The 17,951-nt window shown below is 37.9% G+C and overlaps 1 protein-coding gene across 1 annotated transcript in view; it reads left to right on the forward strand.

Annotated features, from left to right (window-relative positions):
- TRIO (trio Rho guanine nucleotide exchange factor) overlaps positions 1-17,951 on the forward strand; it is a 249,428-nt gene that overhangs the window by 159,982 nt on the left and 71,495 nt on the right. Inside the window, exons 28-33 of the mRNA XM_030473732.1 lie at positions 1,336-1,428; positions 3,933-4,044; positions 6,030-6,220; positions 9,278-9,379; positions 12,500-12,642; positions 13,256-13,355. Of these exons, the coding sequence (XP_030329592.1) occupies positions 1,336-1,428; positions 3,933-4,044; positions 6,030-6,220; positions 9,278-9,379; positions 12,500-12,642; positions 13,256-13,355 (741 nt within the window). The remainder of the gene's footprint in view (positions 1-1,335; positions 1,429-3,932; positions 4,045-6,029; positions 6,221-9,277; positions 9,380-12,499; positions 12,643-13,255; positions 13,356-17,951) is intronic.

The following is a 17,951-nucleotide window of genomic DNA, read 5'->3' on the forward strand; positions in this document are numbered from 1 at the left end:
AGGAATTTGGGCCACACTGAATAAGTTTTGGTGACGTGTATTTACAGATTATTCAATCAGAGTGCTTCATTTTTGTTTCCTTCTCTACTGTGCTGAGCCACCAGCTGTGTAGTGACACCACAAATTTTTTTGAGTTATTTGGAGGAGTAGAGGGAAGGACATAATAAAAACCAACCAAACAACAAATCCCTGAAGTTCTTGGGATTAATTTCAAAGGTCTGTCACTGAGGAGATGGGGATTCTAAACATTGTAAGGTAAACCCTTTTCGTGACGCCTCCGTTAAACTTTCAGTGTTTGAAGAAGTTGCAGAAAATCAGACAGATGTGACCAAAAAAAAAATCAAATTAAAAATTAGTAAATACTGTTTCAAAAAATCACAAAGGGCTCTGATAAAACTGTGTTAGACATAAGTTCTTGTGACCATCTCCAAAGGAACACCCTTGGATCCCTCTGTTTTCCAGTGTATTCCGAGCTCTTCATCTCCTAATCCACCTGAAGTGGATTAGGAGTGTGAAGACCTAATTCTGTGCAAAGGTTACTTCAAGAGCTTCCACCAATACCGCCAACAGGGCCATGTGAAAATGCCATGAGTATCGCATCTTGGGAATTTTGGATACTGTAATCATGGTTTGAAAGCACATAGTGGTGCATAACTTACTGTTTGAAATCGTGTGGTTAAAATACATCAGATACCGTGGTAAGTGGCAAACATTGAAGCTGTGAATTTCAACCATGATCAGTACTTCAGATCTATAATTATACTATCTAATTATAATGTAATTCTGTTTTCCTCCTTTAGCTTTGTGGCGGTCATTCTTTTTTTGTTTGTAAGCGGCTGTGTTCTTTTTAAGTGTTTGTTAACCTCTTTAGTTAGAAAATGTTACTTCGTGCTCCCTCTTGTGGGGGAAAATGCTTTCTGTGACAACACTTAAACTAGCAGGTGACGCTAAGAAACCTCCGCTGCAGCCTTCCTGTGATAGTCCTGGCTGTTCCCCGGGACACTAAAATTTGTTTTCTTTTCTCTCTTGATAGTAACAAAAGAAATAGAGATTTTAATTTAAAAATAAAAAAAGGCATTGCTACATGTATTTAGGTTTATTAAAATGCTTCACAGGTACCGTTGGAGGTAATAATCTTTTGTTTGCACAAAGTGAGCAGGCAGATGCACAACACAGCTATTTGCTGTGGCTGGAATATCTTGTCATCCTGTCTTTTTTTTTTTTTTTTTTGGTCTCCTTGTAGTTCATGTATATTATTGCATTATAGCCCTCAAAGCAGTCTATATTTGAGTGTTGGTGCTCACAGTCCTCAAATGTTTGCTTTTTTTCATGTAGGAGATACAACAAAGACATGGACTGGCCAACTCTATCTCCTCTTACCTTATCAAACCTGTCCAGAGGATAACAAAATACCAGCTCCTTTTAAAGGTCAGTATTATTTCAAAGTTCTTCATCTGATTCTGCTGCTCTTAAGAAGGGAAGGCTCTTGCTGAAATCAGGAGGGTTGTTTTACTCTGCTCTCTGAGACTCCAGCATCCTGAGCAGCCTCAAACATTGCTGCGATGCTTCTTAGGAGACGACTGAAAATGAAAGAAGGCATAAATAAGCAACTTTTTGTACAGATTCCTGTAAATCAAAAAACATACCTCTCTACTAATGTGTACTTAGAAAACATAATTTGCATTTCCAGAGAAAAAAGTAATTCATGGCCATATAGACAGGCGCATTTTTGTAATGGTTTCTGCAACAGATTCTGGCAAGCCATCAGTTATGTTTATGGTGTTAAGTAATATAAAACATATAGAATTTATTTATATATAAAACCGTATACTATAAAATACGTATAAAATATATATATGTATATGTGTGTGTATATATATATGTGAATACCTGTAAAGCTGTTGCACAAATAGTTGTTACTTGTAACGTTGCCTGGAAATATCAAGTAGTAGCTGTTAAAATAAACAAAACTTTTGTAAACCTGTAGTTTGAGCTTTCACTCAGTGGACAACTGTCTTGTTGACTGAGCAGAAGTGTTCTTGAACTGTGCTGGGTAGCATTGCTTATTTTGTTAGGTAGCATTGCTTGTTTTGTAATAGCTACCTAAAAAAGCACTGTAACTGATCTGTCTCTCCTATTTTTACTTGAGAACTGCCATGGATGATTGTTTTTAAAATTTCTGAAAAACATTACAGCTATTTCAGGTAGTGTAGGATGGAAAAAAGTCTATCATTTTCGAATGAAACATATTGTCTGTTCTCCCTTTGCAAAAAGGTGCAGCTCGATTGAGTTATAACTTACAGAAATATTCTAGGCAGTGCTGTTTCAGAAATTTTTGGATATTGATTCCAACAATTCTTTTTTTTTTTAAACTAAATACACCTTAACCACTACATTATTGAAGTGATGGAATAGGTCTGTTTTACCAGTGTTTGCAGAACCAGGTGGCTTTGCTGCATAGTAAAATGGATTTGTGCCGTGGTGGCTGGGTTTTCTTTTTCCTTTTTCTTTTTTTTTTTTTTTTTTTCCCTTCCAATAAGAAGACATTTAAAACATAGGAGGATGGAGAGTCCAAAACTTGAAGGATAGCTGAAACATTTTACAGTTCTAGAAGGTCTGCTTATTTTTCCAAATAGCATTGAAGCTGCTCGCCTTCTGTGCCTCCTGGGGGATATTTAATTACACTCACTTTTCTGTGGAATTCTCATGCAAAATTTAGGTGTGATGATGTACTGTTTTGCTGTGATGGCAGTATTGGCAGTCAAATAAAAATAGTGTAATGGTGATAATAGTAGGAATCACCTGGCTTTCTCTTTAAAAAGGAAAAAGGAATTTAACCTGAGGGAATGAATTAAGTGGGCCTTTTGAATAATAGAAGGAATATAATATGCCCTTTTGGTTACGTAAGTTACATTTTATCTTGATACTGTTCAAATGCTCAAAGGATGTGAGGAAATTTGAATATCAGCTCAGGTGTTGTTGTGTTAATACATGTGGGATGTTGAATGGACAGGGAACTGCATCAACCTAAATTCCGCTACAATACTTCAGCATATTCCATTCTTTTAACTTCCGTCCATGTTTTGTCTGTAGGATGCTTTTAATGGTGCAAACACAGAATAGTGTCATTCATGGAATACTTGAAACAGCGTAAATCCTCTTATCGGCAGTAGTACAGAACACATTTTTGGTGCAGTGGAGCAAAGACTGACATGGGAGGCAGGGGTCCTTTTGTGCTGTCCTGCTTTCCACCATCTTCACAACTTGGCAGCTGCATTGTTCTGGGTCTCCATGTAGTACTGCATCTGATGTCTGTGTCTGTTTATCAGGAAAAATGTTGTTCTTAATGCAACTTTTAAAGATTTTTTTTTTTATTAAGCAGATGATCTTATTTAAATTAGAGGTGGTTAACTGAAACCTGCTCCTTGAAGAACGGATCATGATAAAGACTAAGTATGCTGTCATGGATAGGGACATATTGGATGCTGGAGAGGGACTCTTCATCAGGGGCTGTAGCAATAGGACAAGGGGTAATGGGTTTAAACTAAAACAGGGGAAATTCAGTTTAGATATGTGGAAGGAGTTCTTTACTGTGAGGGTGGTGAGGCACTGGAACAGGTTGCCCAAAGAAGTGGTAAATGCTCCATCCCTAGCAGTGTTCAAGGCCAGATTGGACAGAACCTTGGGCAACATGGTCTGGGGTGGGGCGTCCCTGCCCATGGCAGGAGGTTGGAACTGAGCGATCTTGAGGTCCTTTTCCGCCCTAACCATTCTATCATTCTATGATTCTATGTCACAGGCAGAGTAAGACATTCAAAAAGATTGTACATGCCAAAAATGATTCTTTGCTTGTACGACTAATATTTGGTTGACTATTGTATTAATGTAGAAACACATGATAATGAGTACTCACATCTGCTCATCTCTTTCAGGAGCTGCTCACGTGCTGCGAAGAAGGTAAAGGTGAGATTAAGGATGGCCTGGAGGTGATGCTTAGTGTGCCAAAGCGAGCCAACGATGCCATGCACCTCAGCATGCTGGAAGGTAGGATTCAATCTGGCTTTCTAATTCAGTTGTGTGCTGTAGATTAACTTAGCTTAGTAACTTCCTATATTACTGTATGTTGAAGATCTGTGTTAAATGAATGTGAACATTTTTCTTAGCTCTGGGGTTTGTATTTTGTATGCATTTTATTTGGAGGTATGTAAAATGCAAACTTATTTATGACAGACAACTGTTACTTTTAAAAAGGTTCTTTTATCCCGATCTATAGCTCTGCCACTGCAGATTTCAAAAATATGTAGGCTAATGAAGTTTTCCACTACCCACCTAAAATGTGTGTATCCTTGGCTTCCTTATGTGAGGCACATAAGTGTATTAGAGGGGATTTTGCTGATTTATGTATCAAATAATTGTCTCCAAGAAGTTTGTCGTTTTCACATCTGTTCGCTGCCTATTCTGTAATAGACTTCTGGTTGAAATGAAATGTATCTTCTGGCAGTAAAATGTCAGCATAAGCCAATTTAGCCTGAACCTTAGCCAGAACAGCACAATCATGTTCATGGCAGACAGTGAAGGTTGGATGTAATTGCTTCTATGTGCTTGGAACAACTTTCTGCCAAAATCTGTTTTGTAATTGGCACATTATCATGTATGATGGTGCCATCACACATTTAGTAATAAAAATGTTTTTCTTTGACATTTAAGTTTTTTGAGATAAAAGCAGAGCTGCCTTACCTTGCAGTTGCTGAATAAAGACTTACAGGTACTTTAGTCAATATTCCTTTTCTTCCTGTCTACCTTCTAGTAGTAAAATGGAGCTTGTAGTGGAATTCCCAGTATTGTGAAAGTTACTATAAAACTGATCTTGGTTTGACGTGTGATCCATGATCATGTGAATGCTCAAAATAACCTCTCTGCCATGATTTTAAGCAATGTTGGTCAGTTTGCAAGGGTCAGTTCCAAATGCTTTGTCTAGGAGATGGTGTTAGTATAGATGCTGACCAGATTTGGTAATAATTTTTTAACACCGGGCGTGCGACTGGAGAATATGCTAGTCTTTTACATAAGATGGTTTTCTAACAAATCATGAGTGTATTTTTGAGTTGTCCCATGTTAGACAAATATAGTGAGTGAGCACATTTCCTCTTTATGTCTCTGGAGGATTTTGAATTAAAATCCTGAGGCAACTTGCCTCTGCTGCTGTCCATACTGTTGCCCTGTTTAGAACAGCGAGAACTGTTGTTTTCTCAAGAAGGATGGTGCTCTTCTGTTCAGAGAATATTGGCAAGCAGTATCTATTTAAAAACCAGTTTAATAACACTCAGAAGAGTATGGTAGACAAATTTCTGTTATCCTGGGTCTCTGTAAAGCTGTGTATTAAACTGGGAGAACACTTTACCAGTACAATGAAAGTAAAAATATTGATATTCTCAATCTTCATCTTTACATTATGTCTCAAGGTAAGCAATCCAGCTGCTGTTTCTTCATTATGACTCAGTGCTGGAGTGCTGATTGCATGGCAACAGCTGCAAGGTGCCATCTTTCTTCATCCCCTATTGGAACATGTTTGTCTGCTCATTGCATACATGGTAGGGAAGGTGTACTACCAGCAAAGGTGGCATGTGGGACTTTGCCAGTGCCAGAACAACCTGATGTGCTCTCTGTGTCCTTGCAAATTGTTCACTTTCTACAATGGCAGAAAGCTTAAATCATTTTCATCATGGAAGAGGTTACCAGAAGCTGACATAGACAGATCTGTCATTTGTTGGTGAAATACTGCCAGAAGAGTTCATAAACTTCTTAACAGTTGGATGTCTAAATTTAGACCTAGACTTGAGGTTACAGTTACATTTATTATATTGCAATGTTGAAATCAAGTCTTGTTTTTAGTATTGCTTCCTTAGAATCCCATCTTTTGCAAGCTGTATTTGGGGAAAAAATCACATTGCTTAGTAGAAGGTGTGCTTTTTCATTTCCTAATATTAACAACTTTTCATGGGGAAACTTTTTTCTCTCTGGGTTTTTAGGCTTTGATGAAAACATAGAATCTCAGGGAGAGCTCATCCTTCAAGAATCCTTCCAAGTGTGGGACCCAAAAACGCTAATTCGAAAGGGACGAGAAAGGCACCTTTTCCTTTTTGAGATGTCTTTGGTTTTCAGTAAAGAAGTAAAGGACTCCAGTGGAAGGAGCAAGTACATCTACAAGAGTAAATTGTTTGTAAGTATGGGAAAACAAGTGATCATATTTATGAAACCGTCTAGATTATATTGTGGCTAAGCTCAGATGATTTAAATGTAAATGAAAAACTTGAGCAACTGTTATACTGCACTGAAAGAACAGCCTTGGAATGTGTAGACTGACTATTATGTTTGCTGCTTTGTCATGGTTTTAAGGAGAAAGAGTAGGCCAAAAGCAGTTACTGAAGGCTACACATCAATCTTGGTTTGTCAGGTCAAAGGAAAATCAAGATTGGGCTGGACTGATTTTGTTCTAATTGTGTGTGTGATTGCTATTTGTATTTGCTTATTTGTATAAAGCAGAAGTATGGAGGGAGTTGACATGCTGCCTTCATCTTGGTTTTTTGCTACCACTGTTGTAGTAATATTCATGTTAAGGATCCATTTTGGTCATGTCCTACACATACTGATCTGGAAAGGCAAGAACTCCTTGTAATGGAAAAGTTCATTCCGGAATGTCTACTGAGACTAGTGGTCTTACAATAATGTTTTGTAAATAAAATGATAGCTCTTGGGGTCTACTGAAAAGATGTAAAGATGGAAATGTGGTTTTTTTTCCTTTTAAGAAAAAAAAAAAATTTACTCTTGCTTTCCTCATCTGTAGCATCTATGCTTTAAAAGTGAGACCCTGGAATTCATACCTTTACCTTCCTGTCTCATTGGATGACTTGGGTGAGAGTAGTATTTACACTCCATAAATTTAGGTAGCCAAGTGAGAAGGCAGTCTCCCATGGCTTGCTCTGCATCTCTTAGAGGCAAGATTAGCTTTTCTACCAGACAGTTTAGAAGTAGTACTTGAAATTACTTTACTACTTAGAATCACGCTCTAAAAGAATTGTTCTTCTATTGATCCTCTTGGGATATATGACTAAGTCAGATAGTATAAATACTGAGACTTTTCTCCCTACTTCAGCTCCTTTTCCTTCGTTCTTTCCCCCTTCCCACTTCTGTGTCCAAACTAGTAAAGCAGGTTAGTTCAAAAAACCTTTTTTCCATATCTTACTTTGCATGTTCTGTCACTTAATTTCCAACACTTGCTTTTCTTCCTGATGTAAGGTAGCTAGCAGGTAATACAGCTGCAGCTGTTTTGTTGATCACACCTTTCTTTGGTGCTCTCAAGAACTTGAAATACAAAAAACTTCTAGGGTACTGGAGGGTAATATCAACTGCCAAAGCATTACGTGGGAGGGGAGACAGAGCTGAAAAATCAGTCCTGTAAGCTTGTCATGTCAGTTCCTCTGGCAGGAATGTAGTAATAGCTTCAGGTCCTAGAGAAGCTGCTGGAAATCTTGAAGACTCTCATTGTGCCTTCTTTTTAAAATACAAGCATTCTTTTTGCCTTCACATCCTATTTGGCAAAATATCCTGTAGTGCGTCTTACTCCCATAGCAATTCTTATAGCTTGCTCTTTAGAAAATGCATTCATTGGGGTGTTGAAAGCATGTGCGTGGATTTGAGCCAAAGATCTTTTTGCACGTTACCCTGTCTCCTACCTCTGGAAGGTGGTTTTACAAAAGTGTGGACCTTCTCTTTACTTTGGGCATGGTGACCATCATGGTTTCCACAGCACAGGATACTCAATGGCAAGACTTGCCTTAGGAGAATGTATTAATGAACTCCTTTCACAGGAGAGAAAGTGTCCAAAAGCAAATGCCTAAGGAGGGCTATTGAAACAAGGCAAGCAGGCAAGCAGGTTTTACTTTGCCAGAATATTTTCCCAGCCACCAGTAACTGTCAGTTCAGGGGCTTCCTTTATGGTTCTATGTATTCAGTAACTCGTAATGGGTTTCAGTTGTTCCTTGTAAAATTAGTAATATTCACAAGTGTATCAAGGTTTCTGAATTTACTAGGCTTTAAAAAATAAACAATGTTAAAAATTCTATGATCTTGCCCATTCAGACTTCATACTGGGAAGTGCAGTAGGGTATATTTTATTTGAATTACATAATGTAATGTTGATTTAAGTGTTTTCCAAGCTTTTTAACACACAGGAGTTGTTGGTGAGTCAGGTTTAAAACGTATCACAGGCTATCGAGTATTTCAGTGGAGAAGAGTCTATTTTAGTGGAAAGAGATGACAAAGCTGAAAGGGTAGATATGTTGGGTTGGGTATTTTTTTAGGAAAGAAAAAAAATCAACAACAAACCAAGCTGGCATACAAGTGAGAAAAGAAAGAAATTACTTTTACTTGGGTACTGTGTATCCAACATCTCTTAAAATGAACTGTATATGTGCTAGTGATGATGTATACAAGGGGAAAAAAATACAGCTTCCAATAATGTAAGAATGCTTAGCAGCTGTCTTTTGGAGTGAGGATTCTTGTAGTTTGAGCTCTATTTCTTAGTTCATAAAGGTTTTTTGGAGCAGAGTCTATATGAATTGTTAAACTGGAAGCCAATTCACATGATTGAGATGTTATTCCAGTTGGGAAGTCAAAACATTTTGGATTATAATTAGCTATCAAGGTCTGACATTAGATCATTCCTAAAGATGTCGCTAATGTAGTTGTCCCACAAAATTCTCCAGGGAAACTGCATTTCTGAATTATTTCGTCTGTTTCAGAGGGAAGGAAACACTTTAGGAAAGGATTCTTTGGCAGAAAAGAGATCAGAGTTTTAGAAGATATCAAGAGAATTCTTAAGCCTATCTTATCTGAGAGAAAACATTAAAATCAATATGTTGTGAGTGTTCCCTGGAAATCAACAAGAAAACTCAACACTTATTTTTTACCTAGCACCTTTTTTTAGAGTTATAAAGCTTTTATTGTGAAGGCAAAAATGTAAAATAAACAATTTGGTATTGAGATTATAAATGCTATGTTTATCATTGTCTTACAGGAAAAAACTTGCAGCTTTTCCTTTTTTGAAGAAACCCCACCACTGCCCCCAAAATAAAGGATCCTCTCTAGCATGAGTTAGCCTTAAGCCTTTAAAAATATCTTTAAACAGCAGAGCTCATTTATTTAGAATATTATCATCCCTTTGTGGCTTCTGAGAAAAAAATGTCATGTTATCCTAACAAACTTTTCTTAATTCCAGACTTCTGAACTGGGTGTCACAGAACATGTAGAAGGAGATCCCTGCAAGTTTGCTCTATGGGTTGGAAGGACACCGACTTCAGACAACAAAATTGTTCTCAAGGTAATTTTAGCAGATGTGCTTGTACAGTGTATACTAAGTCTTGTAGTGGTTGTTCATACTTTTTGGGAAGGCACCAAGTGATGACTTACCCTACTTTGAGAGGGACAGTTGCTGACAGATAATTTTTTCTTTGTGTGTAAAGGACGTAGTATATATCCAACTCATGCCTTGACAGCACAGGGGAATCTGTGTGATCTACTAAAGGATTAAATAAACTTACTTTCACAAATAAGAGTTGGGAGAGGTTTGATTCCATGGACTTTCTATAGCTTGAAGGCTGCAACCACTAGCTGACAGAGCAATTGATAGGCCACAGACAAATCACGGCATCAGTGTTACACGTCAAACTCAAGCCATTGCTGCTTGTTGGTGATGCCACTTTTCATGGTCCATACTTTTACACAGGAATTGAAACACTTCAAAAGATTTTACGTCTTTCTCTGGGCTGCAGATTTTTTCAGAGATACTTGCCTTTGGATAAGTGTGTATGTAATGCCTGTAAATTATGTGTCTGGGGAAGGTACAGGTTCAGTAGTGTTCCTTGCCTAGCTAGGAGAGTAGCTAAATCCATTTTTCCTATGACTCTAGTATGGAACCTGGGACCTACTGTTTCAATTGGAGAACTTTTTTGTAATGCCGTAAGCAGCTAACAGGTAATTTCACAGACAGGCTGAGAAAGCTGGGGATGTTCACCCTGGAGAAGAGAAGCTGCATGGAGACCTCATAGCAGCCTTCCACTATCTTTGAGGCTGGAGACCTCAAAGCAGCCTCCAGCAGACAAGGATGCTGGAGAGGGACTCTTTATTGGGGATTGTAGTGACAGGACAAGGGGTCATGGGTTTAAAATTACACAGGGGAAGTTCAGGTTAGATATAAGGAAGAAGCTCTTCACTATGAGGATGGTGAGGCACTGGAACAGGTTGCCCAAGGATGTTGTGAATGCTCCGTCTCTGGCAGTGTTGGACGGAGTCTTGGGTGACATGGTTTAGTGTGTGGTGTCCCTGCCCAGGCAGGGGGGTTGGAACTAGATGATCTTATGGTCCTCTCTGACCCTAACCATTCTATGATTCTATGACTGTGTCAGCTTTGAAACTTATCTTTTCTATCTCTTAGCGGTGTTGAGCTGAAGAAAAGTTCATCTTCCCATTTCACAGAATCACAGAATCATTAGAGTTGGAAGGGACCTCTGGAGATCATCTAGTCCAACCCCCCTACCAAGGCAGGGCCACCTAGAGCAGGTTACACAGGTTAATACATCTACTATTAAACTTACACTTTCACATATATTTTTGCCACTATAATGCCATATTATAATGCCACTTAAAAATGGCCACTCAAATTTACATGTTGGCACTCAGATTTATATGTTTTCCTAGTGAATTACAGGCTAAGAAGAGCTCACATTAATTTTCTGACAGCAGTTAATGAGTGCAAGGAACTTAAATGTACCATCACTGAATAATGCAATTTGTTCAGTCTTGATACTCCCATGATTTCACAGACAATGCTTTGCTGCCTGAAATGATCCTCCCAGGGTAGAATAGTAAAAGGGGTTTTATTTAACAGCTCTCCACATAAGATCACTTTAAGGTGTTCCTGTTCTCTTTTTTGCTTAGAGCATAGCATATTTAGATAACTTGTATGGTATATGAAGCTTTTCAACAATTTTGATGATTTTTTTTTTTTTTCGTTTAATTTGTTTGGCTTTGAAGGTTGGAAACTAGTGCTTCCTTAGCTTGTTAGTTGCATAAGTAAATTCCATCAAAACGTAAATGAAAGATGTGACACATCTTTTGTGTTTGGCTTCTTTTCCTAAATGTATTTGTTTGTAAAAGAAAACAAAGATCTTTTTCTGAACTGGTCATCTGTTCCTGCAACTTTCTCTATCCCTTTAGAATCCCTGCTTATTAAATATTTATAGTCTATTAAATATTTATAATATATATTAAGCGGATGATTTCAGGAGATAGCAGTTAAGAGAAGTAGAATCATAGAATCATAGAATCATAGAATCGTAAGGGTTGGAAAGGACCTTAAGATCATCTAGTTCCAACCCCCCTGCCATGGGCAGGGACACCTTGCCCTAAACCATGTGGCTCAAGCCTCTGTCCAACCTGGCCTTGAACACCGCCAGGGATGGAGCATCCACAACCTCCCTGGGCAACCCATTCCAGTGCTTCGCCACCCTCACTGTAAAGAACTTCTTCCTTATATCTAATCTAAACTTCCTCTGTTTAAGTTTGAACCCATTACCCCTTGTCCTACCACTACAGTCCCTAAGGAAGAGTCCCTCCCCAGCATCCTTGTAGACCCCCTTCAGATACTGGAAGGCTGCTATGAGGTCACCACGGAGCCTTCTCTTCTCCAGGCTGAACAGCCCCAACTTTCTCAGCCTGAGAAGTAGGAAGTTTTAATTTCCCCCACCTCCCCACCTCCCACCCCGATTCGCAGTGATGTTTATATTTAATAGCATTTGAGGTGCAGGATTAAACTGGATTAAATAATCAGATGACAGGTTGGGCAGCTGGATAGCAAGTCTTTTCCAGGATATCTCAAAAATACAGATAATATGTTGCAGGCAGTTATTAAAATACAATCTCTAAATTAGCTTTCTGCTTCCAAATACATTTCAAAAGTGAAAGGAGTAATACATGAAATGTGTTGTGAAGTGTATGCCTTTCAGTATAAGTTATTTTTTTCTTTCAGTGTTAGGAGATTATTATATAAAGTTATAATTGACCTCAAATGTAGCATGAGTTTAAATTACTAATGTTCAATCTGTTATTAATAAAATTCTTTAAATAAGTCAATCTACCCTGTCTCGCATGAGATATATACAGGGCTTTAGCCTTCAAATTATGAAAGAGGAATCTGAATCTAAATTAAAATGATTTTTAAATGAACAATATTAATGATGTTGAGAAGTGTATAGTAGTATTGGCGATTCAAAACAAAGGCAACTAGCTTGAATTTCCTTTTCTCTGTTCACGTTTTCAGAAATGGCTTACAAAGTCATTCTTTATGCCTTCCTCTCTGTGTTTATTAGCTTGACTTTATGTGTGGATCTTCTCAACTTTAATAGTCCATTGTGGGGGTTTTTGTTTCTTTTGCATATCAAAGGCATCCAGTATAGAGAATAAACAGGACTGGATCAAACACATCCGGGAAGTGATACAAGAAAGGACCATTCATCTGAAAGGAGCATTGAAAGAGCCGATCCACATTCCCAAAACCGCACCAACAACAAAACAGAAAGGAAGAAGGTAAGTAGTATTTGAAATAATCAGAGATCTCTAAGTACACAACAGCACTCCTTCCTCTGTAGTGTTGAATTTCTAATAACTTTTGGTGAGTTGGACAAAAGCAAGAGTCATTTTGGCCAGCTTTATCTTGTAATTAATTTCCAGTCTCCTGTAGTGCTGAATTTGTGAGATTTCTGCTCTGAACAGTACCTGGTTTATGTACGTTCAGCCATTACAGAAGGGATTTGGAACTGCAGTACAGGATAGCTGTACATTTTAGATTTTTACAATTCTGCATGTGTAATTCAGGTCCTTGGTTTCCTTTTATGGAGCTTAAAATGTGTGACTGAGTGTTCTGCTTACTAGCTTTGGTAAATGGCTAGGCAAGTTTCTTGCCATAGTTCTGGCTGGTTGGTTGTTGCCTTAATTCTACATGAGGTAGACCTTGAGCAAATGAATCTGTTCTCTTAAAGCAAAGAACAGTGCTGAATATTTGATTTTTGCATCAGTTAGTTTGGCTGGCTGGTGTCTGTTGGCATACTGTCTAGGTGCCACTTCTTTAGAGTTGCAAGTAGGTAACTAACGTGTTACAAACACAGTGCAAATATGGTAATGAAAACTGAATTATTTGCAGAGATGGCGAGGACCTGGACAGTCAGGGGGATGGTAGCAGCCAACCTGATACTATTTCAATTGCTTCACGAACCTCACAGAACACGCTAGACAGCGATAAGGTAAGTTTCCTTGGTGTTACTCTGTTCTGAGAGCAAGTGATTCATCCCTTAGTGTGAGTTAGCACCCAAGATAAGTCATTAGTACCTTCAGAGAGGAGGTGTGGAAATATTCAACCTCTTAAAAATATCTGTATGCAATAGAGAAAATATATTAATGGGGAGCAGGGTTGATTGTTTAAATCTAATAGATCATGAAGGAATTATGTTTGTTCCAAACTGAAACCACTTTGGTCCCATCTCTTCTGCAGTTCTTTTCAAAGATTTGACCCAGTTTAGAAAGAAAGTTTTATTTTCCATAAAATTTGATACTTACACACAGTGTTTTTCTTGATATGAGTCTCAGCCTTTCTGAAAACATATCATCTGCTTTTTGTATTAGCTTGAGGTTGGTGGTTGCCATGCGGTTATTTTTTTTTTTTGTGAAGGAAAAGTACTATCCAGTGTTCATGGGTTAGAGAGTAAGAGTGTTCACTTTCTGCATGAGAACTGGTAGAAATCACCGTATTAAACAGGAGTAACCCACAACACTGTCATATGATACTAGTGCTAGCGTTTCCTTTCCTCCATCTCTGCCTAGAGATTCTGGCTGGGTTATCCCATAAGGATAATGCAGCCAACGTTTATCACGGGTGGAAGAAAAAGATAGGCATCAAAAGAGTAAAAATTCTTATAAAGCACATGTGTGTGACTTTGGAATTGAAACATTTCTGACAAGTGAGAAGTGATAGGACCTTGGGGGGAGGTAGGGATGGATAATAGAAGTTTGTCAAACAGAAGAATGAATAAAAACATAGAAGCTGCAAAGCAAATCACTTGAAAACGTGGTTAGGGATTTCTGGCCTATTACCTCATTGGGTAAAATTGTTCTGATGAGACATTCAAACTATGCAGGTAAATTACCAGTATATTACAGGGCAACTAAGTGAATAGGTTCTCAGAGTAATATTTTGACCATTCCCATCATTATTCAAAATAGAGTTAGTCTCTCTATTTTTGCATGTCACTTAAACTCTATGGTTTGATTTTTCTTTTTTTTCCATGTAAAGAAGGGGAAGACAGAAGGGAAGTGTAAGTTGCTTAAGGCTGATCCTGTATTTGTCGAAAATAGCCTATGTTTTGACCTTCTGCGTTTGTACTAAGTTGGTCTGTAGTTTTGGTGGTGGCTTCTTGTAAGGATATCTGTGAGGAAAAAGGTCTTTTGATGACTCTTTACTGTTTTATTCTTTGCATTCTTGGCTATTTAGTGACTTAACAAAATTGCATTGTGTATACTAGCAAACATTTAAGTTCATTTTTTATGCATTCTTAAGAGTTTAGGTAATTTATCTCACTTCAAAGCAAGAAATGCTCTCTCTGATTTCCCTGATTATTGACTGAGATGTCAAACTGTGTGCACGCAGCCTGGCTGGACTGTGCTAAAATTGAAGTGGAGATGATGCAATCCATCTCTGCCAAGCACAACCATTGCCCCTCTTCACTTGTTGGTGATGTACTGTTTACTGGGGAATGGCACGGATTGTCTCCTCTTGCCCTTTATGGTAATATTTCATGCATCATGTGAGAATTGCTAAGAGAGTTGGCCAAGTGAAATGCCCTCAGGATTGTCTTCCAATCTGACATGAGGAGTAGTCTTACCAACAACCTGTTCGACAGGAGCTATAAGTTAAAAGAAGGAGGAATGGCTTTTAAATATTTTCCTGACAAATTAAGTTTTCAATTTGGTTAGTCAGCAGAGTGTTGTTATTGAAGTATTTTTGGATTCTCACATTAGTGTGTAGAATTTTTGTTAGACTTTTCTTTAACGAGAAAAACAAACTGAAAACTGGGACACTCTGGATTTTACTTGTGCTACATATAATGTGTGCCCAAGGAAGGAATTTACTATTTGTGCACTTCTTAAAAGTGTGAATTAGAGTAGTTTTGGTTAATGTTTCTATTACATGGTTTGGTTTGTTAAGAGGAGAAGATTCCTTATCTGTTTAAAACTTAATAAGGAACAGTAACAGGCAGAAGGCCAGTAAAATCTGTGGGATATTTTAACATTCTTGATGAAGTACTCTCTCACTTTGTGTTGAAAATTCATTAGATGCAGTCCTTTTGGAAATTGACTGGTTTCTCAGCCTAAAAGCTTGAAGTATGTATGTATGTCTTATAGAGTAAAACAGTTTTACGGATTTTATGTGCTGTTGATTTAGTTAGCCAGACGGAACAGTGGAACTCCTTGGTCGAATTTGGACCATATTGCAAACTGAGCTGGGATTGGAAATTGAAAAAGACAAAAAATATCAAGTAATTTAAAACAGCATTAATCAAGTGGTAAAAATGTTTAGCACTGTATTACTTATTATGCTGTTGCTGGACATTTTTCTGTTCACGTGTATCCACTATTGTGATTAGAAAAGACAACAAATACCAAACATGTCATAATAATCAACAGCCAAGTAAAACCATTCTTTTATTTTCTCAGACAGTTGATCCTTTTAAAATAAATGTTTTGGTTAGTAGTACTAAGCTGTTATACAGGGAAAAAGATCAAGAGTGAAATCCTTTATCTACAACTCAGTGCTCTTTCTCACATCCTCAGAGATACACCATGAAAGAGCTAAAAATCCTTAGCCTTAGTAGTAAGTGGTTGAGTATTGTTCAGATTAGCTTCTTGCATCCTGTTTTCTGACATAATTGACATGTAATCTAACATCAGAGAATAGCTTCACAATTAGCTTTTTTCCTCCCCACCCTGGCTTTTTGGGTTAGAATTGTAACTTCTGACTCTTAGCTACACTGTTACATGTTGCTTTTCAGAAATGACTGGGGTGATGCAATAGACCATATGTTTATGAAGCTGACATCCTTCCCAGCTTCGTGTCATCTGAAAATTATATTGGAAGGTGGGATTAGAATTCAGAATCATCTTGGCAAATGGGAGAAATTAGTTGGCAAAATATCGTGCAATTTAATGGGAACATGTTTGAGCTTATATGAGTAGGTGGAAATAGTTAACTAGTATTGAAAACAGTAAGAGTGTTCAACAGCCTTTGTAAAGACAATCTAGGAGATATAGAGGCTCACAACCTCTTTATTATTTTAAATGTGATGCAGTTACAGGAGGGTGACAGGGTAGCAACCCTATATTGGCTTGCAGAAGTAGGAGGCTGAGCTGCAGGATACAAAGTCCTCATTCTTTACTCAGCACTGGTAAGGCCTCTATTAGATACTGCATCCAGTTTTGAGTACAGAATTTTAGCAAATTAGTGGTCCATTGAAAGAGTTCCAGGGGAAAGAAGAAGAAAAAAAAAACCAAACCAAACCCCCCAAAAAAAGACCGATTAGACATCTACCAAACATAGCTTCCAAGGCAAGATAAAGAGTTGGGACTAATAATTCTAAAGAAAAAAGGCAGGTCTTCAAGTGTGTAAAAGAATATTACACAGTTACAGAACAGTATTTCAGTGGATGGAATGAGATCAAAGGTTTCCTCTTTATTAAAATATTACAATAATTTTTTAATGGGTATGAAAATGTGAAATCCTTTAGCAGAGCAATTGTGAAGGCTGAGGAATCTCTATAGCTGGAGATCTTTGAGAACAGTTTGGGTAAATGTTAATCGTGGGTCACATAGTTGATCATGCTCTAGCGGAAGAGAAAGAAGTGGACTAGGTAACTTAAGATCCCTTTCCAGCCTATTTTTAATATCACGGGGTGTGTCTTCATATTGCAAGACATGCTAAATACGTCCATAGCACTGACCCATCCTGGAGTATTGTAAGGTGTAGTGGAGTACAGAGTGAAATAGAAAATTTTCTGAGAGGAAGATTTCTAGTCTGTCAAAGCATCTCAGTTTTCTAAATGCTCTTATTGTACCCTTCTCAATAAATATTTTGCCCATCACCTTTCACAGCATTCCTTCCATTCACCTTCTGTGACTGTGTAGCCAGCATTTTACGTTGCTAACAAATAAAACAGATGACACTTGGCCCTTTCTGTCCACCTTTCAACAGTTCCTAACCTCAGAGCTTGCTCTGATTTTAACGTTGTCTTTTTAACTTGATCCAATGCATAGGAAATGGGGATGCTGAAGGACACAGTATAGGTCTGATAGATTTTTACGTGCTTGTAATAAGTGAGCTGGTAGAAACATGAAACAATCTAAACTACTATTTTGGTAGCTGAAAAGATTAGAGACTTTTAGAAGAAGAGCTGTTATATGTTGTTACCCTAAGTAGTAGAAATCATGCTAGCTGCTGTGGGTGGTCAGTGGAGCAGTATATTATTTTTAAGAAATTGTCTTTTGGGCCCAGCTGGTAACACTTTGTACTGCTGTCTATGTGAAGTTGTATTTCATTCTCATGCTTCTTTAAGCTTGTGTGTAGCGCTCTGGAAGACGGAAAAAGGACTGAAGCAGCAGGAGACAACCAAGTATTTAGTTCTGCCAGCTGAAGAGAAAAGGTTCCCATCAGTAGAAAGAAATGCTAGTAAAAAACCAGGCGTAGCTCTGAGTTAACGCCTCTTTTCAGAGTCAGAAACCAAGCCTGGACAGCTACCTTGTCAAAGCAAAAGACACTTTGAGACAGCACTTTTGTGTGTCTCCCATTTCTT

Source organism: Strigops habroptila, chromosome 1 (assembly GCF_004027225.2).
Source record: "Strigops habroptila isolate Jane chromosome 1, bStrHab1.2.pri, whole genome shotgun sequence".
Classification (NCBI taxonomy): domain Eukaryota; kingdom Metazoa; phylum Chordata; class Aves; order Psittaciformes; family Psittacidae; genus Strigops; species Strigops habroptila.